Source organism: Mycteria americana, chromosome Z (genome assembly GCF_035582795.1).
Source record: "Mycteria americana isolate JAX WOST 10 ecotype Jacksonville Zoo and Gardens chromosome Z, USCA_MyAme_1.0, whole genome shotgun sequence".
In the NCBI taxonomy this organism is placed as follows: Eukaryota; Metazoa; Chordata; class Aves; order Ciconiiformes; family Ciconiidae; genus Mycteria; species Mycteria americana.
In genome coordinates, this window is record NC_134396.1 from 8,817,908 (window position 1) to 8,844,032 (window position 26,125).

The 26,125-nt window shown below is 41.7% G+C and overlaps 2 protein-coding genes across 3 annotated transcripts; both read left to right on the forward strand.

The window, feature by feature from the left end:
* The first annotated feature begins 5,665 nt into the window (after window positions 1–5,665).
* RIMOC1 (RAB7A interacting MON1-CCZ1 complex subunit 1) lies at window positions 5,666–9,662 on the forward strand. The gene is made up of 6 exons (XM_075526866.1): window positions 5,666–5,807; window positions 6,405–6,505; window positions 6,929–7,075; window positions 7,357–7,488; window positions 7,690–7,804; window positions 9,100–9,662. The coding sequence occupies exons 1-6, from the start codon at window positions 5,699–5,701 to the stop codon at window positions 9,387–9,389; spliced, it is 894 nt and encodes a 297-aa protein (XP_075382981.1). The 5' UTR covers window positions 5,666–5,698; the 3' UTR covers window positions 9,390–9,662.
* On the forward strand, window positions 9,157–17,759 carry FBXO4 (F-box protein 4). 2 transcript variants are annotated; one of them, XM_075526865.1, is made up of 7 exons: window positions 9,157–9,292; window positions 10,004–10,239; window positions 11,909–12,129; window positions 13,148–13,223; window positions 13,734–13,912; window positions 14,835–15,010; window positions 16,065–17,759. In XM_075526865.1, the coding sequence occupies exons 2-7, from the start codon at window positions 10,025–10,027 to the stop codon at window positions 16,152–16,154; spliced, it is 957 nt and encodes a 318-aa protein (XP_075382980.1). In that variant the 5' UTR covers window positions 9,157–9,292; window positions 10,004–10,024; the 3' UTR covers window positions 16,155–17,759. The 2 variants fall into 2 exon arrangements, with proteins under 2 accessions (XP_075382980.1, XP_075382979.1); XM_075526864.1 differs by lacking the exon at window positions 9,157–9,292 and adding an exon at window positions 9,696–9,881.
* The last annotated feature ends 8,366 nt before the right edge of the window (window positions 17,760–26,125 follow it).

The following is a 26,125-nucleotide window of genomic DNA, read 5'->3' on the forward strand; positions in this document are numbered from 1 at the left end:
AGTTTATGGTGCAAGTCCAACATCTAAGACTGAGTGCAACAATCCAGTTGTTACTGAGGCAGCTCTGACCAGGTGAGCAACAAAACAGACTGTGAAGCTGGCACGTCCCATCAGTTCACCTTTTTGCTCACTAAAGCTCATCAGCTGTTGCAAAATCAAACAAGATGGACCTGAAGCAAACTTCAGACTTATTTTGAGCAAACTTCAATTACTCAATCCAAAGGAGACAAGTATGGCTAAATGTCATTAATACATATACATAAGTAAAAATAGCAAGTACCTTGGATTAATTTTAGTAAAGTGCTCCTTAGTTACTTGAGGTACACCATAACAGCAAAGCCTCATTTCTAAGACAGCATAATGCCCACCACACGCACACAAATTCTGATTAAATCCTGAATTCACACCCAATAAAATAGAATTTGTCCCTAATTTAGGTAGTTATGCTTTTGTACACTATCAAAGTTTGTAATTTTCTTAAACAAAAAACACCAAAGAAGGTAAGTCGCTTCTCATTTCTTTGCTAACAAAAATATACCATTACTACTTAACATTTTACAAATATATCCCTAATTTAAGTAATTTACCAGAGATCAAATACATTTGCGAAATCTATTGCACAGCTAAATAAGCCTATCTCATCTTTCATAAGTCAACTCACATCTGTCTTAGTTATAATCACTGTATTAAATTCAGACAGCTGTCTAACACTTAAATTACCCATAAAAATTTACGAGGAACACACATTATTTGTGCTTTCAAAATAAGGGCATAAATTTATTCTTGAAATCATAGTAATTTAGTGTCATTCTAAGATGCTATACCAAATACAGTATTATAATTTCTCCCAGGTTCTACAGGACTTGAAGCATGCTGCTATAAACTCAGATTAGCCAAGTACATCTGTATTACTATCCATGATGTCTTCCCTGTTCATTTTGAAGACAAATTTTGACCACAGACTCTAAAACTGTTAGGATCTGCTAGATAAGGGACAATGTCTGACATCTTTTGAGTCTTGTTTGATCAGGTCTAATCTAGTTTTTCCATCTGTCTTCCCATTCAATTTTTCCATTAATAACTACTTCCACCTCCACACATACGCTTTTTTTCCTTTCTTTTTTTCCTTTTTTTTCCTCTTTTTTTTAAAACATTTTTTTAAAATGTTAAGAGTCAGTTCATAACCAAAGCAAGCAATAAGTAATCCAGTAATCATCCCCAGGCTTAGTAACTCTGGTCAGAGGACTAATTTGCTGAAAGGAAAGCCTCTTTATTCCAGCTTGCTTTCTAGAGATCAAACCAGAACACAGTCAGGGGGCTGAGGGGTGCCCTCCTGGCAGTCTGCACCTTCCTCGGGGGGCAGCGGAGGGGAGGTGCTGATCTCCTCTCTCTGGTGACCAGCGACAGGACACGAGGAGATGGAGTGGAGCTGTGTGCGGGGAAGCTCAGGTTGGACATTAGGAAAAGGTTCTTCACTGAGAGGGTGGCTGGTCACTGGAACAGGCTCCCCAGGGAAGTGGTCATGGCACCAACCCTGTGAGAGTTCAAGGAGCATCTGGATGACACTCTTAGTCATGCAGTTTAGTTTTAGATGGTCCTGCGAGGAGCAGGGAGTTGGACTTGATGATCATGGTGGGTCCCTTCCAACTCAAGACATTCTGTGATTCTATGAACATATACAGTTCACTGGAACCCAACGAAATTTCCCTCTTGGCTACTTTCTCCACGAATTAGTATGAGTTCATTATCACCCCACTTAGGTGCCACAGTTCAAGAAAATTGGTGCAAGTTCATTATCACCCCACTTAGGTGCCATAGTTCAAGAAAACTTGCACAACCTGCACACCTTAAAAATTCTTGAAGCTGCTAATAATGATAAAAGTGTATCAATGATTGCTGTGCAAAGCTGCTTTCTCTAGACAATTCTGTATTTTTAATTAAGGCTAAAAACCTTAGTTTTTAGTTTTGATATCCTAGTTTTGATAATACTAAATATACAGAGGAACAACACACGTGTTTAAGTATTGTTCATTTAACTTTCAGAAATAAAAGATGTCACAGAACTTCTAAAGCAAGGTAGATTATGCATATCCATGACAGTAGTTGTTCTAATATGTTCAAAGTTTTCCAGTATTCAGAGATGTCAGGCTAGCCCAGTCTCACAGTTACATATATCAGGACAGTCAGTAAGTGTTGACGGAATACCACAGGACAAAAATAATTCCAAAGTGTATAGTTACAACCAGTCTGTTCTCTAGCAGCATATACATTTACACACACAGATCTCGGAAGGACAGAAAGAGTATGTGGTTTGGAAGGAAAGAAGCAGCAGAAACTACTGCAGCAATCTACAGAATCTACTTTACATTCACACTATATATACATACATGCACATACACACACAGATATATATAAGCCCAAAATAACAGGAGAACAGTTGTGGTGATGCCATATTCTTGGCTCTGAAGGACAAAATCTTAACAGCTTTCCCTCTTCCATCAACCACAACTGTTTACACACCACAACACTTTTCCTGTTGTGCTTCCACCAATTTAGGAGCAGAGCCTGTCTCTAAACAGCCAACACCTTACGCCTTCCCTTATTAGTAACAGCAGCCTTAAAAACAGGTAGTGCTAGGCACTGAAAGATCACAAATCTCACACGAATCCCTTCACTTGAGCTCATTTTACCGTACTGTAACTATTCCCCAAAGTAACTTTGTGGAGTGAAATGTTTTTTTGCTTCAACATAATTTATGATGTGTCACCCAGAAAGAGTTTTTCTTAAACACAGAAAATTATCAGAAAAATACTGGATGCAACTTATCTTTGTGTGAAGCTCTGAGAAGTTGAATTTTAAGACATCCCAGCCCTGAAAAGAACAGTGAGAGGCAGCAAACCCCAAACCAGGTCATTCTCTTTCAAATATCTGGCAGGGATTTTATCTGAATAGGTTCTAAGCAAAAACAAAATATAAGGCAAATTGAGGTCCCTGTTCTCTCAAATAATCAGACACCTCGTCTTTCACCAGTCTTCGGATCCAAGCACAAGTGCAAGGTGTGGAGAGAAGACTAGCACAGTAGCTACACAAACTACAACATGCAGCTTGGGGGTTCAGAGCCGGAGGGAATACGGTTTGAGGAAGGGATGGACACGGGGCTGTTCAGAGGCCACTCCAGCCAGGAGCGAGGCAGAGCCCAGGGGGAGGCGAGGGCTTGCCCACCGCAGTGAGGCGCAGCACCCCCTCTTCCAGGCTCTGCAGGCTCTCAGGTGTTTGACCAGAAGTCCTGCCACCTCTGTTCCTCACAAACCAGCTCCCAACAGGGAGTATGTAGGGTATAAGACAAGAAAAACACTTGAAAGCCACTAGAGATGTCTTCTGCTCCCTCACACATGGCAAAATCAGGTGGGGGGGGGGGATAAATAAATAAAAAAACCCCACTAAAAATCTTCCAGGTCCTCTTTTTCCTCAGAGAAGTGGACATCAGCCCCTTTTTTTAACATTTGTAGTAGCTTCTATTTTACCAGCTTGGTATTAACAGAAACGCACCTCTTCCATCTCAGCTGCTGATGAGAAAGGTCAAAACCAGATTTCACTGTATATTTAAAGAAAGAGTGGATAACAACTTCTGGAAAAAAGTAATTGCATCTACATCTAGCTTTCAAAACAGATACAGCTAAAGTAAGCTGCAGCAGTGCCTGAAGCACAGAAGAAAAAAAGATACCACTTCCTTTATCAAATGAGTCAGCACACAACTATTTTGGTTTTGTTTTGGTTTGTTTTTTTCCCTTGTTTTTTTTTTTAAATTTTTTTTTTTACAAGAGACATCTTGAAAGCTGGATGGCATCTCCTTCACTATTAAGGGCAGACCCACCTGCCCACTTGACTAGGTATGAAGAAAGCAACTAAGAAAGCAACACAAAATCATAGCTGGGTATTGAAACAGAGAAGTAAGGGCAGGACCAAGCACGCAAAGGGTCTGAAGAAGGGAACTTATCAATGCACAGCCATTCTTCAGTCCCAAAACTGACAAAGGGGAAGTGCTGTATTTCTCTTAAAACATGAAACACCATCTCCTCTCAGGTATCGTATGGTTAACTACCATAATACTTCTGGTATTGTTAACACAACTGTTCCTTAGATAAAAAATTGTGTCTGGCTATGGACTATGCAGGAATAAATGACAATGCATATCCAACCAAAACATTAAGAGATTTCTTCTAGATAGCAAGCCATTTCTGGAAGCAAACACAATTTTGCTTTTTAGGAGGTTTTTTTGGTTGTATTTGATCTGTTTGGCAACTCTTTCATAACACAGGCAACAGCAAAAACATCTGTGTCTGTAAGTAGACCGTTTTTCATTACCTAAAGTACCCCAGTAAATGGCACTTTTTTCTGGTTTGGTTTTTTTTTTTAAGTACTTCTGTGGGACACAGGCACTAACAGAATGAACGCTGTATGACTTGAAAAGGGGAAAATGTCTTTAAGTCAATTATTCTTTTAAAATATTCAAGCTAACAAAATGCAGAATATTGTGTGAGCTCATGACACACTACTCCAATGGACACTGAAGTATTAGCTTTTTCCAGCAGGTAGAGAGATGGAGAAAGCTAGAGAAGCAATATAGTGAAATACAGCATTTTTATAACTGCACAACATAAAATATTTGATGAATTACTGCGGGGCAGTAGCAAGAATTTGTTAAAAATAAAAGGAAAACTTACTGTTTTCCCCTCATAACACAGAAGCTATTTAGCACTTCTGAAGTTCATGACATGTGCTATTTAAAAAACTGGAGCAGAAGTCTCATTCCTCTAACCACAGGTATGCAGTCTGAAGATGGTTTAACTGTACTTGTACAGCTGTACCTCTACGTGTTAAGTAACACAACACTAAAATGTAAGCAAAATACCACCAATAAAAACGTATGTGTTGACAAAAAATGTGGGTTTGGTCTTAAAAAACCTTCGCTTATGGGCGAGACCTATTCCGCCGCGAGGCTGGAGAGCACCATTTGATGGGGGCAACGCAGGGACACGCCAAGGAGTCTCCCCGGGGACCCCGGCGCAGCTCTGCAGAAGCCACGGATGTCCGATATGAAAGAGCTTTAAAGTCCACGTAAGAATAAACCTGAAGTCCCAGCCTTCAGGGCGCACAAGGCCTGCCCAGCAGGCCCGCTGCCGTTCCACCGCCTGTCCGCTCAGCCTGACGCAGTACCGGGGAGGCCGGAGGTGCCCCGGTCCCCCGCGGCCTCGGCCTGGAGGTCAGATGGGGCCAATTAAGCCCCACCGCCGCCGGGGCTGGCAGGCCCAGCCGGCAGCAGACAGCCGGGGAGCCGCGGCGCCGGCACGCAGCGGCCGCCGCTCCCGCCCCGCCTGCCCCGCCGCAGCCCCACCGGCAGCGCGGCCTCCCGGCCTCCCGCTCCCGCCCCGGCGGGGCAGGCGCCGCGCACCGGCAGGGAGGCGCGGCCCCTCGGCGCCCGCGGCCCCGGCGCTGCTGCGCCTGCGCGCGTCCCCCCGCCCGCACGGCCCCCGCCCCGCCGGAGGCGCCGCGGGCTGGGCCCGTCCTCGCGGCCGCCCCCAGCCGCCTTGCGCGGAGCGGGGCGCGGTGCCGTGCCGTGCCGTGCCGGGCCGGGCCGAGCCGAGCCGGGCCGTGCCGGGCCGAGCCGAGCCGAGCCGGGCCGAGCCAGGCGGCGGGGATGGCGGAGGCGGGGAGCGCCGAGGCGGGGGGTGCGGTGTCCGCGCTGCGGCCGCGGCTGGCGGCGCTGGGCCGGCGGCTGGCGGCGCCCAGGGGAGCGGGCGGCGACGGTGAGAGGCCGGAGGAGGGAGGGGACGGGGCTGGGCCGTGCCCGGCGTTCCTGCGGGCCCGCTCCGCCCTCTGCTGCCGTCGCGCGGTGCGGCATCCCGCAGCGCGGGGGGAGCGGGCCGGGGGCGCGGAGCCCCGGCTGCGGGGCAGCTGCTGACGGCTCCGCTTCTTCCTTCTACAAAAAGAGGCTCGGCCCAGGAGCAGTGCGGCTGGTGCCGGCCCGGGCCTCCGTCTGCAGACGTTCCTGTGGAGCAGGGCTGCCGAGGCCTAAAATGTGTCCCTGCGCGTTAGCAAGTTGTGCTTTTGGTATATGACTTCTTTGCAAGTGGAGTGCGTGGAATTGGTTTTGAACATCAGACCGTAAGCACGGATGCCCTTAATTTAGTCCTGTACCCTTAGACTAGAGTCCAAGACTCTAGAGTCGTGAACTCTAGAACGTAGCCTAAGAGGACAACGGGCCTGTTTAAATGCTGTGTTATTCAGCTGCTGTTATAGATAGGGCAAGGATGGATAAAACCTTACGACGTGAAAAGGGAGAGTAAGCAAGGCACTTGCTGGGTGCTTTTCCGTGCTAAGGAAGCGTTGTGTTCTTCCTTTAGATACCTTCTTAGCAAAGGGCTCTGCTACTCTCGACAAACTGAAGGACCTCTGTAACGAAGGGAAAGAACATCCTTCCACGCTTTTGCAGCTCTATACACAGGTAGTATATTTAAAGCATTAAGAACTCCCTTTCAAGAAAATCTACTGTGTAGATTTGGTATGGGAGAGGGTAGGGTGTAGAAAAGAGGTATAGCAGAAAGGCATCTCTCTTACTTGGTGTGTGAGGTGAACATCCATGAAGTGCAGGGCTGCTGTTGCCTGGATAAGAAGGTAACTTGGAGTCGATAATAATTGTGCTGCTACTGTAAGGACAGAAACGGATTTGAGTTTATGTTCACTGTCAACAGTTTTACAATACTACAATTTACAAATTTAACTTGCAGCTTTTGTAAACTAAATGTTAAAAATTACCTTAAAATTGTCACGTTTCATAAACTGTAACAAGTTTGTATGTTGCTGCACGCCACCATTTGATTATTTTGCTGGTAGCATTTTTACATTGTGTATTTTCTTGTTTTCATAGGCTGTCTTAGACATTACATATTTTGAGGAGAACCAGCTTGTGGATGAAGATTTTCCAGAAGAATCTTCCTTGCAAAAAGTTAAAGAACTTATTTGTATTCTTTCAGAACCAGAAGCCCTAGTAAGGGAATGCAACATAAATGAAGAAGTGAGTACTAACGGTATTCAGCCAGAGAATTAATTATTTCATGATTTAAAAATAAAAAATCTGAAACAGGATAGTAGTATTTGTATTTTCGATGGGCAGAATTTAAGATCTTTTGAAAAATTTTCCAGTCTTATTTGTGTTTAAATACTGGTTCCTGATTGCGTGCTCAGAATTTTTCTCATTGCGTGCTCAGAATTTTTCTTGCTAACATTTCATGATTCCATGTGCTTTTGGCAGTTTAAATCCAAAGTATTAGGCTTGTGTCTGTGACTTTATTTCAGCCCATCAACATCCATGGTGCAGAGTTGTTAGAATGTCTTTACTGGAGAAAAGGAGCCCTGCTTTACATGTATTGCCATACAGCAAAAGAAAGGAGCGAATGGCTACAAGAAAACATTGCCACATTTAAAAAGGTAAAGGAGATTAAAAAGTTCTATGAGCATGTGAATACAGTTTTAAAGTTTGACTCTTTGCTTTTTAAATACAGCTGCTTTTTTGTTTCCTTTTAAATAGGGTTTTGGGAAATTCACAGTGAGAAGTATTTCTGGCTATCACTAAATTAATCGGAACTTACCTAAAAATTTTTTTTCCCTCATTTTTTTAACTGTACTCAGTGTCTTAATGATGGAGTCCATTACTTGATGAAGATGCTTAGCTTTAGATGCCCTCTTCAGCTAAATGAAGATGTCTTACTTCAAGATAAAGACACAGCTAGATTACTCAGTGAAGGTAAAGAAAAAAAAAAACGAACTCCAAAAACCCCACAACCCACTCCTCTTAATAACTGTTGCACTTTATGAAATGCTTAATTATGTATTTTTGTTGTTTGACTTTGTATTCAAAAACTGTCACTTTTTAGAACAAAAAGATAGATGAGAAAGATAAGCAGACAGCAGTGCTCTCCCCTTCCCCCCCCTTCTTTTTGACCCGGGGATTGTAGGGGGTGGCAGTGCTCATTTTCCCTATGTTTTTTGAGTGCACTGGAGGAAAGTGAACTGAGGCAATGGGTGTTTTATGTACAGCATGTTTGTTTTACAACCGTCCAGTTGTCAACTGACAAATGTTGAAAGCACAAATATGACTGCAGAGGGTGCTAGATGTTCCCATGTTGGCCTTCCTGTTTAGATCTAGGAAAACACAGATAAAAACACAAAATTACTGACTTCACACAGGTGGAAAGTACATGCAGAATTGGTTAGATTTGCCAAACTTTTATTCTGTCTCCACTTTATGTAGCTTTATGTAAGTTGCATTACTGTAGTACATTTACATGAGGATCTGAGGCTGCATCAGTGCGGTGTAGGTAGGGTGATGCAGCAGGAGGAGATTTGTAAGGTAAAACAGCTGGTGCTGAGGACATGGTGTCCACGTTGTACACACTCAAAACTAGCTGTACTCTGGCTGTGGGGGGATGGAGCACCTTCTTGCTTGGTTTCATCTCAAAGCGGCATTGGTCCAATTCAGCTCCACAATGCAAAGCCAAGTTCAGTAACTGATTTGTAGATTTATTTAGCAGGATTTTTTTTTTTTTCAGTGACCATGGGCACATATGTGGCTTTCTATTCAAATACTAAAGCTGCTGCTGGTTAACCTGAGTTAAGATGATGCTCAAACAGCATCTTCTTTTAGGCTTAAATTGTGGGAGGCACAGAAGTATTCTAAAGTAAATAAGCATAATCATCATGCCTGTGCTAGATGGATTGTAAAGAAGTACTGAAATTCTCAACGATAAATAGGCAAACACAATTATCAGAAATGATATTTATATGGCAGTCTTAAAACTTTTAGTGTTATGGAGGGGCAAAATGGATAGAGTAATGAGCAAGGCCTTGATCCAGGTTATCTTCTGGGTAGTGTCAGTCATCTCATGGTTAAAATTTGGTTTTTTATGTACCTCTTTAATAGGCTTATGCTGCCCTTTTTGGGATTTTTTTCCAGTGTTACTGAAAAAAAACAAAATTGAAGTTATCAAGCTGTGTGCTTGCTTAGAACAAGGAAGTACTTGATCTAAATTATCTTTGCAGGTATATTTAGTGACACTCACTTACTGGCGATGATGTACAGTGGAGAAATGTGCTACTGGGGACTGCAACACTGTGGAGAAGGGAAGCAGGAAAGCCTTGAGACGATAGATCCTGTCTCTAACAGTGACCTGAGCTGCAGATCACAGAGCGTGTCGCTGGATTTCCGAGAAACGGGCAAAAACATGTTAACGAAGTATGTGGCTGTATGTGAAGGTCCTTTAAAAGGCCAAGGGTGGAACACAACAACTGCAAAACAAATGTTGTGTTACTTTGTGAAATCCCACAACTAAAACAGGCTGCTTTGGCCGTGCTGGAAGAAACCTCGCGTCCGAAGAGCGCGCTTAGGGCGGTGGTCTCTGCTTCAGTGTCTGAGCGTTCTTACCAAAATGTATACTTCCGTTGTATTAAAAACATGCATGGAAAGAACTCCCGGAATACAGGGCTGAAGTCTAATCCGCTATTTCTAGACAAAACTGGCTGTGTCATAAGCTGGCAGCCAAGGATGACGACATCTCCGCCACGCTGCCACAGCTGCTTGTCCCTCCGCTCCGGCGCCGGCGCTCTAGGTCTGAGGGGCGGTGGCGGGGCCGAGCGGCATGGCGGCCGGCGGAGCGGAGGAGCGGGGCGGCTTGGAGGCCGCTGTGCGGGGTCGCCTGCGCGTCCTCCGGGAGCGCTGGAGGCGGGGGACCCGCGAACGCGGCGGTACCGCCGCGTTCGCGGGTCCCCCGCCTCCAGCGCTCCCGGAGGATGCGGAGGAGGTGAGCGCCCTGCAGGCGCTGCCGGTGAGTGGGGCCCAGTCGGGGTGTGCGTGTGCGGTGTGTGTGGGAAAGCTCTCCATCCCGCCTCTTGCATCTTCACTGCTTGACCCGTGGGTCGTTAAACCGCTGCTCTCGACGGTTTTCAGATCGACGTGCAGCTGAACATCATGTCCTTCCTCTCGCCCCAAGATTTGTGCCGTTTGGGAAGCACGAGTTGCTATTGGAGGGCGGCTGTGCAAGATCCGTTGTTGTGGAGGTATTTCCTCCTGAGGGATCTCCCCTTCTGGACATCCGTTGATTGGAAATCGCTCCCAGATGTGGAGATTTTTAATAAAGCCTTTTCAGAGGTCAGCGACAATGCGCTGTACGATTACATGGCAGTGTAAGTATCTTCACATTCTCTCACACAACTTTCAGTCTCTCTACAGCAGTAAGAGCCCACAGGCGTGCTTCATATTCACAGCAGTAAAGCTGTGCCGTAAGCCGCTGCTTAAATTGTGATGTGTCTCAAATCCATTGTTTATTTTGGAAATACAGTTTCCTGGTTTTTGGCAGTTTGGTCAGCTCTTTCTGTTTGGAATTCAACAAGAATGTAAAATGCTGTAAAAAAGTCAAGCGTTGCAAATTAAAGCTTTTTGTAAACTGCATGTCTGCTATGCCACAGAAACAGTCATCTCAAGCTGTGTGTACTGTTGATCTTGATAAAAGTGTATTCTTCACTCTCAGTACAATGACAAATGATTTCTTATTTTAATAAAAGGACTAAGAAGTCTTCGAACAGCAGCGAATGGAATGAGTCTTTTTTTTTTCATCTTACCTGGAAGACCTAAGAAAAAAAAATCTTTTTTTCAGGTGCACAGAATAACAAGTAGTACTGCTTTAGCTTTGGTGGTCAAAGTCCGTAAGACAAAGACTATGGTTCCTAGTCTTTTTAGCTAGTATATTTGAAGAGCATAGCAACACTCATAACGTGTTTGGATGACTGAGAAGAACTCTTTAAGTCAAGCAGATTATTCTGTAGGTTTTTTTTAAACTTCGTTCAATTCCCTTAATTAATTTGCAGTAATTTTTTTAATGTGCAGTTAAATTTTCCAAAGGTGATTTAATAAAACTGTTGCTTCATGATAGGTGCGCTAACCTCTGCAGTCTCTGTGCCCTTCATCCCCACTTTACAGATGGGAAAGACGCACCCAGAATTTGAAGTGCAAAATATCTACGGATTTTGAACATTGGATTTAAATCTCTTTAGGTCGGAATACTTCAGAGCATCACCTATTTGAAGCCACCTGTCACTGATTTCCATTGTGCCTGTGAGCACTTAATGGTTTTGCTGATCTTAACTGAAGTGTCTCAATTTGGGTGTAGAGGAGCACATGTTTAATGTTTCCGTGAAGTGATTTGTCCAGCAGCAGCCTACTGTGACCACAGAAGCAAAGACTGAAGCTGCTTCTCCAGGATGTCCGTCACTTCTATGGCTGTTACTTCTTTCCCTTGATTACCGAAGTCTTCTCATGCCTTCTAGCTTCTGCATCAAATGAGCATATAAGCTTGCAGACACCACCTGTCTCCTTTCACACATGCATTCTGTGTGCCTACAGGGGAAGTGGTCCTTTTCAGGTGGGGTTACCTGTTTCATAGTTAATAAACACAAAAGCGGTCTAATTAAGGTTTGAAAGGCACTCGAAAGTCTCACATTTTTATATTGTATGTGACTCATCAGCTTTGATGTTATTTTACCAATATTGTGTGTTCAGCGAGGGTGGGGGAACTTGTAATTTATTTTATTTTTTAAAGTCAACTAAAAGATCCGTAGATAGAGGTGTACTAAGGTCAAAAAAGTCAGTATTTGGACTTTGAAAGTACTGATGCCTTTACCTGCTTTGTACTGGTGCTTGAAACCATCAGTTTGGAACTTTACCATTTTTGACCTGTGCTTAAGTTGTACTGGTAACAAAGCATAGGAAGTGTAGGACCTAACTCAATTTATGTTGTTCAATTAATACCTCTTTTGTATTTTGTGTTTAATTTCTAGTTGCGTCTATTTTACACAGATATAAAAAAAGCTGTCCTCAGAGTAGAAGAAGTTTGAAATCAAGCCGTCCCCGGTATGGGGCTGTGACTTCCTTTTTGCAATCACTGGTCACTCAGGCAGAACCTCGCTTTGCTATGTTTGGGCCAGGTTTGGAAGAGCTGGACGACTCCTTAGTGCGAAAGATGATGACATGCCCAGAAATTCTGCTAGTAGCTGGCCTACCTCAAAGACAAATTCATGGTAATTCTGGTTTGGGGTTTTGGCTTTTTTATTTTGTAAACAGATATAACACAAAAAACATTGGGGGAGAAATGGAGAAAAGGGATGCTTTTTTCTCCCCTTGAAACTCAATAGCATAATGGTAAAAAAAAATATTTTCTCATCTTGTATTTATTCAGAAGGATAAATGCAATGAACATTTGGGATAAAGCTATAGCTGCAGTGAATTTACAATTAAATTTGCACAATGTTGGAAGGATCATTTTGCTCCTTGTACTTCTATTCTGATCCTAAATTCCATGTCACACCTGCTGTTGTAATGGATAAATGCAGACAGAACTTTCTTTAGGTACTGCTTGCAGTAAGTGGCTAAAAAACAGTTCTGTTTTTATACAGGAAGTCAAGACTGATCCTTTGTATGATTCAGTCTTGTGGTGTCAAATGGTGTAAATTTCATTTAGAAGAGTTGTAAGAGCAGGTGAAGGATTTTTTTTCGATGTTTAAAAACATAGTGTTGAACATCTGTAATTTCACTTCAGTCCAAACCAGAGACAAAAATTTATTACTTTTTCATTAATGTTTATTTCAGCACAGCAGAGTAGGAATAATTAAATTGTATTTATAGAAAATGTGAAAATACGGTTTCTTAGTGTTGTTTCCTTTTTTTCTCTCATGTTCTTTTCAATGCAGCCTGTTGTAAACAGACTAGAGCCTTTGCTATGCCAGTTTCGGCTAATAATCGCAAGTCTAGCTCCTCTCTGACTTAAGTTTCTAGGTTCAAGTCTAAGTATCAGAAACGTGGAAATGCTTCCTTGTTTTCTTTTAATACTGTTGAATTAATTTTAATTAAATTAATAGTCTGATCAGTTAGAGCATGTATAAAATTTCATCGTAAAATAGTAAATATGCTACCCCTAACAGCAACACCTAGGCTTGGATATATCCATTTTATAGCACCACTGGAATTTTCAGCCTGCCACTTAGTTGTATTCAGTAACCAAATCATTGTAATCTCATATATTCATTTTTTTCCCTGTAGGAATTGGATCAGGAGTCAGTTTTCAGTTTAATAACAATCAGAAATTCAATGTTCTGACATTGTATTCAACCACCAGGTAAGATTTGTTCACCAAAAAAAAAGTACAGTTTCTCGGTTATTTCATACTTGTCCTCATGTTTTTGTCATGTGATTTTTAAGTGTGCATTCACGTGCATGGATATCTGTTATAAACTGAAGCTTCAATGCATATCTTCACTTTTTCTTTCTTTCTCCAACTGCTAAATTTTCATGTGGAAGTAATACACCTTTTCCAAACCTTATACATAGCAAATGTGTGTGACATACATAACAGGTGCTTCTATCCTTCTTGATACCTTGATTGATTCCCTTTTGAAACACCTGTATAAACTCATCCTGGAGTGTATTTTCATACATGTCTTGCAGATTGCTAACCATCTGTATATGTACACTAGAAAAGAAGGGGAGGGAGGGGGCAGGGATAAATGAAACTATTCTGCTGGCTCAGGCCATTTTCCTGTCCCTTTCCTGTGCTGCCTAGACTCTCAAAATTGAGTTTTTGCATTCTCAATTAACCTGACTACTGAAATATGGAAATATCTTTCAGTGTGGAAAGGAGGAGAGCAAGGGCAGAGCAAGCTGTTGCTGTGAATAAGATGTTCTACCAAGAGAACAGCGTAGTAGGGAATCAGCAAGCTGTGCACTACAGTGTAATAGCTCAAGTGAAAAAGGTGTGCGAAGTAGTTGATGGATTCATTTATGTTGCTAATGCAGAAGCTCATAAAAGTAAGGGGTTTCTCTTTATTTTATTTATTCGTATTTTGTGAATGATTGAAATGTCATAAAAGATTGCAAAGAATATGCCATACATCAAAATCCATGTCCTGATTCTTTCAAAATCTGCTTCATTAGTGCTGTTTCTTCATGGCTTATCTAGTCAGAGGCCCCCTATCCTAGACACTCTCCCTTATCTCCCTGTGGGGGGTTATGGCCCCTTCTTTTGTTTATGGTGGATACTGATATGGTTGCTATCTAAGCTACATGTGGGAAATGGTCTGGATTAAAAAAAAAACAACCCCCCAAAAAAACCTGGGCGTGGATAGGAGAAGCAGCCTGAAATGCATCAGTGATGGTGTAATAGCCTGGAAACAGAACCTTCACCAGGAAAACTGTAGTAAAAGATGCAATTAGTCTAAATCAAAGTAGTCCTATAAGAGGATAATGCAAATACCTATTATGGTAATTGTCTTTACATTCATCAACTTTAAATGGAGGGAAAGGGCTAGCTCAGGAAAGAAGAGGGTAAAAAAAATGTGAAGGGATATACTAAAGAGAAAAGTACGCTCACTATGGAAGGGCTGCTGACTGTGCAGTGTGTGAGTATTTCTTAATGGCTTGTTGCAAGTTTGATCTCTGTGAGGTATCTGGAAAACGCTCTGATGTTAAGGAATGGAATAGGCTGCCTGTAGAATCTATGGAGATCTTTAAGTAACATCTAAGTGTGACACGAACATCTGTGTGACATGAGTGCGGATGATCCAGCCTTGTGATAAGCAGAACTAGATAATTTGGCCATATCCCTTCCAGCCTTCTGTTTCCTCACCTCTGAAATCTTAAATATTTGAAAAGTAAAAAAAAAAAAAAAAAAAAAAGTTCTCCTTGCGATTTGCATATATTTAATACTCATACATTTAAAATTGTTTCTTAGAGCATGATCGTCAAGAGGAACTGGCTCGTATTTTGGCAATGATTGATCCAGCTCTCGGGCCTCCAAACAGACCTCTGCTAGTTTTGTCTTGTGTCTCTCACATTGGTGTGAAGAGAATTCCATGTGTTTACATGGCACATCAGTTACAACTAAATCTGCTGCGTCAGCCCTGGATGGTACTTGCTTTTAAACCTTTATTTTCTGTTTCTCTGTGGCTTAAATTTAGTTTAGGCTTATGGTAGTTCCTGAACTGTACCTACCTAAGCAAGTGTGCAGCTTTCAACACTGGTACGTGAGCTCTCCACTTAAGTGAAGAATTTAGTTTCTCTGGTCCTCTAAAATGAAGCATTAGCCTGTCTGAACATAGGGGAGCTAAGTGGCTTGCCCAGGAACACACAAGAAACTTCAGATGGAGCCAGAATGTAAGGAAGGACAAAATGCTGGCCTTGAAGAGAGTAAGGAAGCTTCAGTTAATTTAAATCTAAATTTCCTGAGTCGTGACCCAAGGCCTTGGACACAAGGTAGATTTTTCTGCCATTTTCAGGAGACTTGTCACTCGCTTCACGTGATACATTTGGTTTTTGACAAACCAGTTTGTTACGTAGCACGTGAGGTCCTGAACCTGTTCTTTTATGCTTGTCAAGCACAGTATATATCAGTATGGCTCAGCCACACATGATTTATTTTTGGTGACATTGTGTAGCCAAAGAGTAATACTTAATCAGAAAAAACAAAATCCTCATTTGAGAGAATTCCTTTGTTTTCATAAGGAAAATGTTTACAGGCTTTTTTAAAAACATACCATTTATAATAGCTACTCTATAATACGTTACAAATTCTGAGAATTAATAATACATATTGAATTCTAAAGCTGGCAGCATTTTTGCTTTAAGAGTTACAAGAAGAATTTTCAAGTAGATTCTCATCCGTAAAGTAAGTATAATGTTCCAGAATAGCTGATGGAACAATTGAGATAAAATTCACCTTGATACCAAGAATGCAAGGCTTTCCTAATGGGTCTTATAATTAATTTTGAAAAGAGTAGTGTTTTCTTTTTGTACCTTACTCTTAAGAAACCTTTTTTGTCTAAGGGACCTTTAAACCAGTGATAAAAGTTTAGATTTGATAGGAGTATTTCTGACTGTAAGGATAGACATGGAGTGATGCTAAAATGCTGTTAGATCCTGTTACGTTACCTCTAATATATTATCTTTTTTTTTATTTTTACAGGTGCAGGACACTGTAGCTGCAACTTTAGCTGGATTGCTAAATGGAATTGAGTGGCTCCTGGAAGAAGTGAACTGTAAAAATGCGCAGTAATGGAACTGTGCGTTGTTTTACTGTATAGAGACTTTGGTGTTTGGCAGTTCAGATGAAGTGAGAATCTTGTCCTGACAGAGCAGTGTCAGAAGGGAGATTTAAAAGGCAAACCTGCATATATTTCACTGCACGTGCTTTAATAATTAACATTCTTCCAACTATAGTCCTGAATTAGAAGTACAAGTAGTATTGCCTGGATTCCAGCAGCTGATGAAGAAGTGATTTTGGGGGGAAATCTGGGTGTTTTGGTTTTTTTTCTTTCTTTCGAGCTGGGGCCTTTAGGGTGCAATCTTTTCTCAGTATATCTGATAATTTAATCTCTTCTGTAAATATGCCTAACACTAGGTTAGTTTATCAGCACAGCTCTATGGCACGCATCACACATTTAGTAAGTATATTCAGTGGAGATCTTGACAGTGACGGTTCCCAACGAAAGAAAATATACTATACGTTGTACAGTAGTAGATTGACAGAAAGACAGCATCTCTTTAAAAAGAGTAAATTCCCCTGTATTTTTTCCAGGAACAATGCCTAGACAAGAAATAGCACCTGTGGGAGAATTGTTGGCCCAGACCAAAATTCTTAGAAGCAAGCAAGCAAACTACCATATATGACTTGGTTGTTTCTTGTTTGTGATCTTATTTATTAACCAACCACAAAGACTTCAGCATCTTCTGCTTTCTGTTGCAGTGAAATTATTAGCTTGAACTAGCTTGACATACCTCTGATGTCATGAGTAAAGGTTAAATAGACTCGTTAGTTCTTCAGAACATTTATGCAATACATAGGACCTATCAGTTACTCAAATAGTTGGGGCCATTTGCAGATGTGAAGTGTACTTGGCTTGAAATTTTCTACACAGTGGCAAATATTTTTATAAAAGGGGAAACAACATTTTAGAGCTGGCGTTGCATTTTCCATATTGATGTCATTTGGGACAGTCCTAGTCTTCCACCTTTTTAATGTTTTTTTTATTATTGGATGAATGGTCAGAAACTTCCCTTGGATTTCTTGCCTATGCATGTATTTGTTTTGTTCTGGGTTTTTTTGGTTGTCTCCTCTCTCTCTCCATGGAAATGCAATAGTCACACAATTTTTTCTTGGTACCTAGATAAATGACTACATGGTGCACATTCAGCTGTAGCTGCCCTCAATCTGGTACATGTGTGTGATGCTCAACACAGCTATGTCAGAAACATTCCATTTGACAAGGTTTTTTTCCATTTTATGCACAATTAACTCAGCTTTCTAGATGTTTTTGTATGTCTTCTAATGAGGACATATGGGAGTTTCAAGGGAAAATCCATGGGAAGCTATACTATGATAATTCTGTTTTATCCTTTTTTTTTTTTAATAGGGTATGCTTTGCCCTTTAAAATCGAGAAGACACAAAAGATTTACGAGTATTTGGGGGAAAACTCCATGCTTTGTGACTGGGTGTATGTGGCTCTCCTGCTGGTCATAATAATTCTGTAATGATCTATCAGTAGAGGGTTGAAAGCAGCAACCTGTTGCTATGTTAGCTGCTACAAATATGGTTTTTTTTATGCAAGATCCTCATTCTGCTTTCTTCATAAGGAATAAATTATTTTTTAAAGAATGATATTTACAGTCTTTCTGTGTGTGTTAAGCCCCCCCCCACATGCGTGTGCACACACACACACAACGTCTGCAGTCATGCTGTCATAACAGATAACAAATTATCATTGTCATCATTAGTCATTAATGAATAATGTTATTGTATGTTATCTGTTTAATTAACAGATACTAATTCATTGTCATTTTAAAAGGTCAAGGTAATGTAGGGAATATAATTTTTCTTAACCTAAAGAATATCAGTTATATTAACTTAAAAATAGGATAACTTAAAACTCCTAATTCTTAATTCTTTAATGATGCAGCCTAGGAAACGGTGGGAATTGGAAGTCCATGCAGTCACAGAGCTCCAGCATCATAGGAATTGTAGAAGTGTTGGTGGGGTAGCTTGCATGATTGAGGACTGGGGTGGATCAATACAGGCAAGGAAGACTGCACAACAGAGGTGCGCTGTGCAAAGGAACAGCTTAGAGGAACAGAGGTATGCTAGGGACGAGGCAACCAGCCTGTTGAGAATTTGTGTGCCAGATAGTTGCAGAGATGCACTGTGGATTTCATTTAGCACTACATTTTAAATTTCACCTAAAACACTTCCTACTATTTAAATTCCTGAGTCTGCTGAGTTCAGAAGCATAGTAAGTCGATTAAACTTGGGACTTAAATTGTTACAAATTCAAAATTGGTTGGATATGGAATATTACAATGTCACTAAAATGTATTTTAATTTTTTTTAATATAAAAAGCATTTAAAAAAATCTATTTGGTTTTGTATTTATCACAGTAAATGCAACTGTGATGGGTTTGTGAAAAATAAAACCATCAGGATCTGGATCCCAGAAATCTTGCTCTCCTTGGGATGAAGGATTCAACAGTGCTAGAAAGAAATCACTTTCCTGCCCACTGAGGCAGGATGTTTATCTAAACAGTGGTCACAAAATACAAGGTTAAAATGACAATACATGTGATTTATAAGAAAACTCAATTACTGAGGCTTCCCCTGTGCAGCTTTCCCAAAAAGACAGTGGCTGTGGGAATGCTAAGGTTCAAGCCTTTGAAGCTTAGAATAACAAAAATGCCTGCTGCCAGCCCCAAGCGGTACGTGAGGGTACCTGCCAAGCTCGCAGGAGAACGCAGGCAGCTCACGGACAGCGTCCCTGTGACTTGCCCGGTGTCTCGCAGGTTCTTCTAACGGGGTGGCCCTGGGTGGTCGCGGAGGCTGCGGGCGGGAGCGGCGGTGGGGACGGACCCTTGGCTTCCCCGCAGCGCCGGCGGGCAGCTGTGGCTCGCAGCGCGTCCCGCTGGATGGCACTGCTGATCCACACCGGCCACCGGCGCTGCCCAGGCGGCATCCCTGCACCCTTTGCCGAAATTGCTTCCAGTAGCCAATGGTACTCCCTTCTCAGATACGGCAGCAAGCAGATGCAGTTATAGAAAAGCCTATGAGAAAATCAACATGTTTTTCAAAGGCTTAGAGACAGGAGATATACTGCCTCTTCTTTTAGCCTGGTGGGTATCAGTATCGATTTGTATGGTAGGATGAGTACTGCAGCTAAAGAGAATAGCCAGAGTCGCTGTCAGAAGGATGTATGGAAATAATTGCTGGCGTCATTGCAAGGTGACTGACGCTTTAGCGTGTGATTTAGTTTGTCTTTTGTGCCATTTTAGCACTAGTGGTTCTGGATAAATTATTTTCCTTATGTACAAGAGTAAAGAAATCATATTCTTCAGCCAGTTACAGAAGGTGATATTATAGCTAGAGCTAGTGCTTAAATCTCAGGCCAGAGGATGTTTGCACACAGGCTGCTCTCAGTTCCCTAGGGAGGATGAAACTACAAATCAAGAATGTAGGTGGGCGTAGAGCAGAGATGTTCACTGGGTGAGACAGAGCAAACAACAAAACACAGTGGGTCTGGATAGAGGGATATATTTAAGAACCACTGAGAACAGATTATCGCCCATGCTAGCTCACTCCCCCTCCAGCATTACATTCACTCTGTCTACCCTTCCCAGCAGGGAGGTCACAGCTGGTCCAGGGTCAAGCAGAAAGTCCTGTCCGTTTGTGCTGTGCAACTGCTCGCAGGTACCTGTCTGGGCATTACCAGCCAAGGTCCCTGGGCAGGTGCTCCAGCCTCTTAACTGCCTTAGTGGCTTATTACTGCCTTAGTGGCTTAACTGCCTTAGTGGCTTATTACTGCCTTAGTGGCTTAACTGCCTTAGTGGCTTACTCTCTCAGGTTTCTCTCTCACATACTTAAAACTGGACACCCTCCTCCAGATTCAGACCCACAAATCCTGTGCAGAGGGGAATGAGCACTTGCCCTCAATGTGGCACTTATCACTGCATGGGCACACTGCTGAATCCAGGTTCACTGGTCCACTAGGAGCTCAGGTCCCTTTTGCAGAGCTGCTCCCAAACCAGTTAGTCCCTGACCTGCACTGATGCACACTGTGTCCCCTCCCAGACACAGGACTTTGTCTTTGCTTAACATCTGGAGGTTCCTGAAGGACCTGCTGGCCCATTGAATGCACTCTTGCAATATTTCTGGCTGTCCTTGCACAAGGAGCCTCGTATCTCTGAGAACACTGGCCCTGCACATGACAGCATGCAGAATCAGTGACCTGATGGGAGAGAAAAAAGGTATTCAGTCTTTTCCTGAAGGCTGAAATGAATCAAGCCATCTGCTCCATCAAAAAAGTTGAACAATAGTAGTCTTAGAGCCTTAAAATAAATTCCTCCATAATTTGGCAAACTGGTGGGAGATGGGTATGAAAGGCTGATATTATCCCAGAAGTACATTTCACCAAGCTCTGAAAAGTGTTGCATTGTGAAATGATCCTGGTGACAACCCAGAAACACCTGCTGTATTCATTAAATTATTTAATACTACTCTCTACAAAGTGATAACAATAAAATAAACTCTTTTGTTTGTTCTCAGGAATGACAATCAAGGAACTGAGGTAGGTAGAGAGTGACTGAGGGTCGGAGGGCTGTATTTCTTAATCAATAGTGTTCTGTTGATAAAGGGATACCATTTTGGTGTGGCATCTTTCATATCTTCTCCACAGACTTGAATTATGAAGGCAATTCCACAGCCTGATGTCAGGGGAGACATGTTCCACAAATGTAAGCATATAAGGACTACTCGCCAAGAAAAAAACCAAGCCTTTTTCTCTACTTTGAATCAAATCCAGCTTGTCTTTTATGAAAGGTTTTTATACAAGTTTCCTAAACAAATGAATCTAGAAACAGTAGTTGCTTAGAACTTTCTCCCATAAGACTGACAGTATTCACAGTGAATTACCTTTGAAATTCAGCTGGCTTCATCTTAAATTTTGTGGAGATTTAAAGAAATGTCCATACCTTTAATTCATATGAAAACAATAGTTTAAATTTGACCTGCATATGTGCTAAACATTAAATTCTGTGGGATAAATGATTTTAAATTTTGTCATGAATCTGAATCATGAGGATTTAAGTAAATGAGTTAACTGGGAATCCTCTTTTTAGAATATAACCTTCTTTCATCACATGTCCAAACCTTGCACAGTATAGCATAAGGATGCACTGATACAGCTGCACATTATGCTTCCTTTAAAAAGCACCAGCTATTTGCGAGACAATAAATGCAAATTACAAGTTTAACTAACAAAAATATTAAAATAGTCTTATTTTTTTTCCAGGATTACAGACTCAAATTTTGTAAAAACATAAATTATTGAGAGCAAAGGACCTAATTACTTAATTACTGCTAAGTTCATATAAAATAAGAGGGGCAGCTCTGGGTATAATCAACACGTGGTTGAACTGTGCACTTGAGTTCAAGCACCTTTCAGTCTTTTCTTGAAACAAATTGCTGCTGAGCCAATGTCAATATCCTTCATTTCAGCTGATAGACTTGAACTGCTTTTGGACTCACTAAAACCAAAAACTTCTACCAACTATTTATGTTTTTTAACTTGCTTTTCACCACAGGAAGTGAGTTGATATAAATCAGCTGGTGTACAGGCACACAATGAGACATTTTTCCCCTAGCAGTTCTCTGATCACTTGTTCCAGTCACAAGTAGCTAATAATTTAGAAATAAACTGAAGATTAAATAAGTTAAAGGAAGTATTGGTGTAAAGATTTTTAGGAGTGTTTTGGTATGCCTGAGCGTGCCTGAGAGTGAAATAGTTTGAGGGGCCTAACTTAAAAGAAGGCATTGGAAACTGCTGCCACAGTAACCAACAATATTCATGGTAGGCATGCAAAATCACCAATAATGGAAAATTCTGGCTAACATCCAAAATCCCAATATTGATATTTCCACAGTGCCCATTGTCTATGGGTGTCCTTACTGCCACCTGAGTAACCCCCTCAAGTCTCACACGCTGAGCACGAGACTCACAGTCAGCTCCTCCCTTACTTTTGCCCAGGGGTATACTCCATGCGTCTCTGGTCTCTAAGCAGTACAGCACAGCAGTTTCCTTCCTGCTCTGTTATTGCGTGCACCAAATCCAATTTAGTTGGCCTGACCTGTGATTTGCTGAGCAGATTATTCTGAAGTCGGGGTGGAAGGAAATGCAGAGCTGTGCTTCATCTGGAGCCTGTGGCCCACGTAAGACATGAGATTCTGCACTCAGAGGTGCAGCCATATGACAGGAACCCTCTCCTAATCCTAGTCTGTCTCCTAATCCCAGGTGTATAAATTTACCCCATATTTGAGCACACAGAATTGCATACAGTGGGAGAAAGGAAGGACTTAGAATATTTGAGCCGCATCCACAGAATTTCAATAGTTATGGCACGATATGCAGTGAAATTCCTGAAGTCTGATCCTGTATTCCTGGTGAAAATGCTGCTTGGATATTTCTGTGCATTTACATGTTGTTAGTTTGATTTCTTTTTGGGCACATCAAAGTGGAATGGACATATTTGGATACTGGAATATCAGCGTTGTCACACCATTCCCTGCAATAGCAGAAAGGTCAGGTTGCTCCAGAGAGGTGCTTGCAACATACCCAGAGATTGTCTGCCTGCATATTTATCTGAGCATAAGCAGAAGCTGGTGTGACAGCTAAGGCACCACTCCTCAGAATGCGTATCTTCTTCCTGATGCCTTTGTGAAATATCTAAACAGATTGTCTGCATTTGAAAGTTGTCTCCAATTAGAAAGTGAATTCAGGAAAAATCTGCTATTCTTGAACAACTGCAAGTAGGGCCACTCTTATTCCAAAATATGAGCACTTAGGTCATTCAAAGTGTGTTAAACTACACCGGCATGACATACTCCTGTCCTGGGAAAAGAACATCAGCACACTGGATTTACGCTCAGAGATAAAATGTCGTAAACAGTTCCAGAGTAACTTCACAGAAGGTAAGCATTAAATGATGATGTCCTGTAAGATAAACAAATATTGTATTTCCAAAATACAAATGCAGTGAGTTAAATCTTTGAATTAAGTATTTTTTTTTTTCTTTCTGGATCATTTTTTGACACACTGTGATCACAGGGGCTCAGGATCACAGGACGTGAAGCATACACCCTGGCCTCAGTAAGCACTGGGCCATGCTTACGCTGTATTTCAGCTGCAGCGCATCTCAAAGAGATGCGCTGCAGCACTGTTTGCACCTTGACAGCCCTGTATGGTTGCGTATTGCCAAGAGACTGCATGGTGAGTTGTATGTTTGTGGACCCAGGTCCAGAAGGCACAGCTCACACAGTCCATCCAGGGTGACAGCAAGCCATAACAAGGAGTAACATTACGGGCTTATCTCCTCTGAGGTGCCAGTGCACTGGAGCTCACCGAAAACCTAAAACTTAGTCCAAGTCATATGGATAGTGAGCTGGAACCAGTTCGTAAATAGAGCATAGATGTAGCCTGAATCCACTAAAATCACGTTCCTGCTGGCTCAGGTTAAGAGAGGACTGGGATCCCCTAACTCACTGCTCTAGATCAAGGAATCGCTAAGCAGCCCCCGCTGTTTTTTATCAACAAGGTTTTTAAAGATAGGTTTGCATCATACAATTATTCAAGGGTATTTAAGTAGAGTGTTGTTGAGAGTGTCTAAAGTTAGGGACCCAAAGTCCCTACAGAGAGGGAAAGAGAGTGAGAGTTACGTAGCCCCAGAGAACATTTTGGAGATCCTGTGTTACTTGAGCACATTGCAACATCACTGCTCCTAAAGAATTTTGTTTCTGATATTTAATTCTTTTTTGGTTTATCTCTTTGAGACAACCTGGAAGTCTTGGATAAAAAAGTGCTGGAGTCTCTCCCTGCTAATACTCTGCTTTTGTCTGGACACTGGCAATGTTGTGCCTTGCTCCTTGCTATCAATCACACACAGAGGTCACAGTGCTGTTCCCTCCGGAAAATTACCCCATTGTTTGCAGAATAATAAGAGCTTCCTGTGCAGACTGCTTATTTTAAAGTCTAGGACATCAGAGTGCATTTCTGCCGTAAATGTAATAGGGTCAGCGCTATTACTCCTTTAATATGCTTAATATGCTCTAGAATCTGACTCCAGTTTCAGATCCTTCAAGTACCACATATGTGGCAAGGGTCATGAAAGTCAATAGTACTCACATGCCTGAAATTTAGCATGTATGTCTTTGCAAAATGAATGTCTTGCTTTTCCATTAGAAATTATAAAGGAGATATATATATATATAGATATAATAATTCATTAAATTTGTTTCTTATTCAGTTGAAGTATTCTAATCAGACTGATTTTGAAGCTCTAGGTTTATTTGATTGTACAGATGTCTTGGCTGATTTCATTGTCAGAAACTGAGGACTGCAATTTCTCTGGTCCTGTGCTTGCCAGTTCCCCTCTGTATAGAGCAAGAATCACCCTTTTCTTACTTTGGGCTTGCTGCAGTGATCTTCCTTCATTTAGCAACATGCTACAGACCTGTGGTTCAGTTGGTTACTGGCATACAGCATAGTGAAGAACCTCTCTAACCAGGGGAGGCTAGAAGAACTTGGTTTCATAATTAAACAAAAGTGAATTAGCAGTATAATTTTCTGTCAAAGCAATAGACACCAATCAATGCTAGTGAGGGAAAAAAAACCAGTGAGATCACTAGTGACTATTTACTTTGATTCAAGAGCCAAATGCATTTTTATTGATCTGTGCATGGACGCCTTTTCTAGTAACCATCATTCTCCCCTTCCTTCCTTCCTTCCAACTCTGCTTGCAAAGGTATTGCCCAGAATGGACAGAGATGCATCTCCACATATTCTCCATATCCTCAGCATATGTACCATTCCAGCACTCAACGTCTGTGCATTGCACCTGGCCTCACAACTCCTCTGACCTCCTCCATTCTCCCACCAGACCTAATCCTGGCCTCCCGGTCCCAGGGAGAACTTTGGTTCTCCATTCTGATTCTCCTCTGTCTCCATACAGAGTCTAGCAGACTTTTCAATACCAAGCTGGGTGAAATCCAGCAGGGCTTGACCTGCCAGCCCCCAATCCCTCTCCCTCCTTTCTCAGATATCCTGGTTGTTTTCCAGTTCTAACAGTTGCATTTTACCTTGAGCTCTCACTTTCTACCATTACCTGTACTTCTCAAAATTGCACCTTCCCTGGGCTTTCCAGACTTTCCAGTCTTCTTTTCCTGCTCTGACTGCTCACCACATCTTGGTCTGTTTCTTCAGTATCTCTTAGTCATTTATATAAGGCCATCAGAATGGCCATAGTGGGTCAGTCCATCATCTCTAGCAGATAGATATATATCATGTACCATGACTGGACATGAAAAGTACTTTCCTGGCCCCCAGCAATTCATTTTTCTGACATTCTGAAGCAGTCATGATATCTTTGCATTTATTAACACTAATAATTTCTACTCCTTGCCCTTTTTTATGTGTCTGTCTCCTTTCTTTTTCCATGTTTTTGAAGGCAAGCTCATCTATCATCTCTTTATTCTAGGTGAATCATAGTATCTGTTTATCAATGTCTCTGGATCCAGATTTTATTTTTATTTCTGCAGCACCTACTGTTCTCAGCCAGAGACATGGGAGCAATTTGTGCAAGGTACTGTTCAAACACAACACAGGAAGACAGATCTCGCTCCAGTGCACTCACCATTTAATTATAAGATGAGAAACACAGGTGGATAAAAGTAAGTGGGAGTGTTTGGATATTATGAGAGTGGATGGCTCCCCACAGAGATCCATCACTGTAAAACAAGGTTTTAAAGACATTATTCTTTATTTACCCACTTATTTTCTTATATTGCTTTAGGTAAACAGTCATTTCCCTGTGCTTCAGGATTGTTCATCTGCTTGTTATCCTCATGGTGGCTTCTTTTTCTTGTCTGCAAACTCAGATTGTGTAAACTTTCACTGCTGCTTCTTTCATTTTATTATAAAGAATCAAAGATTCTT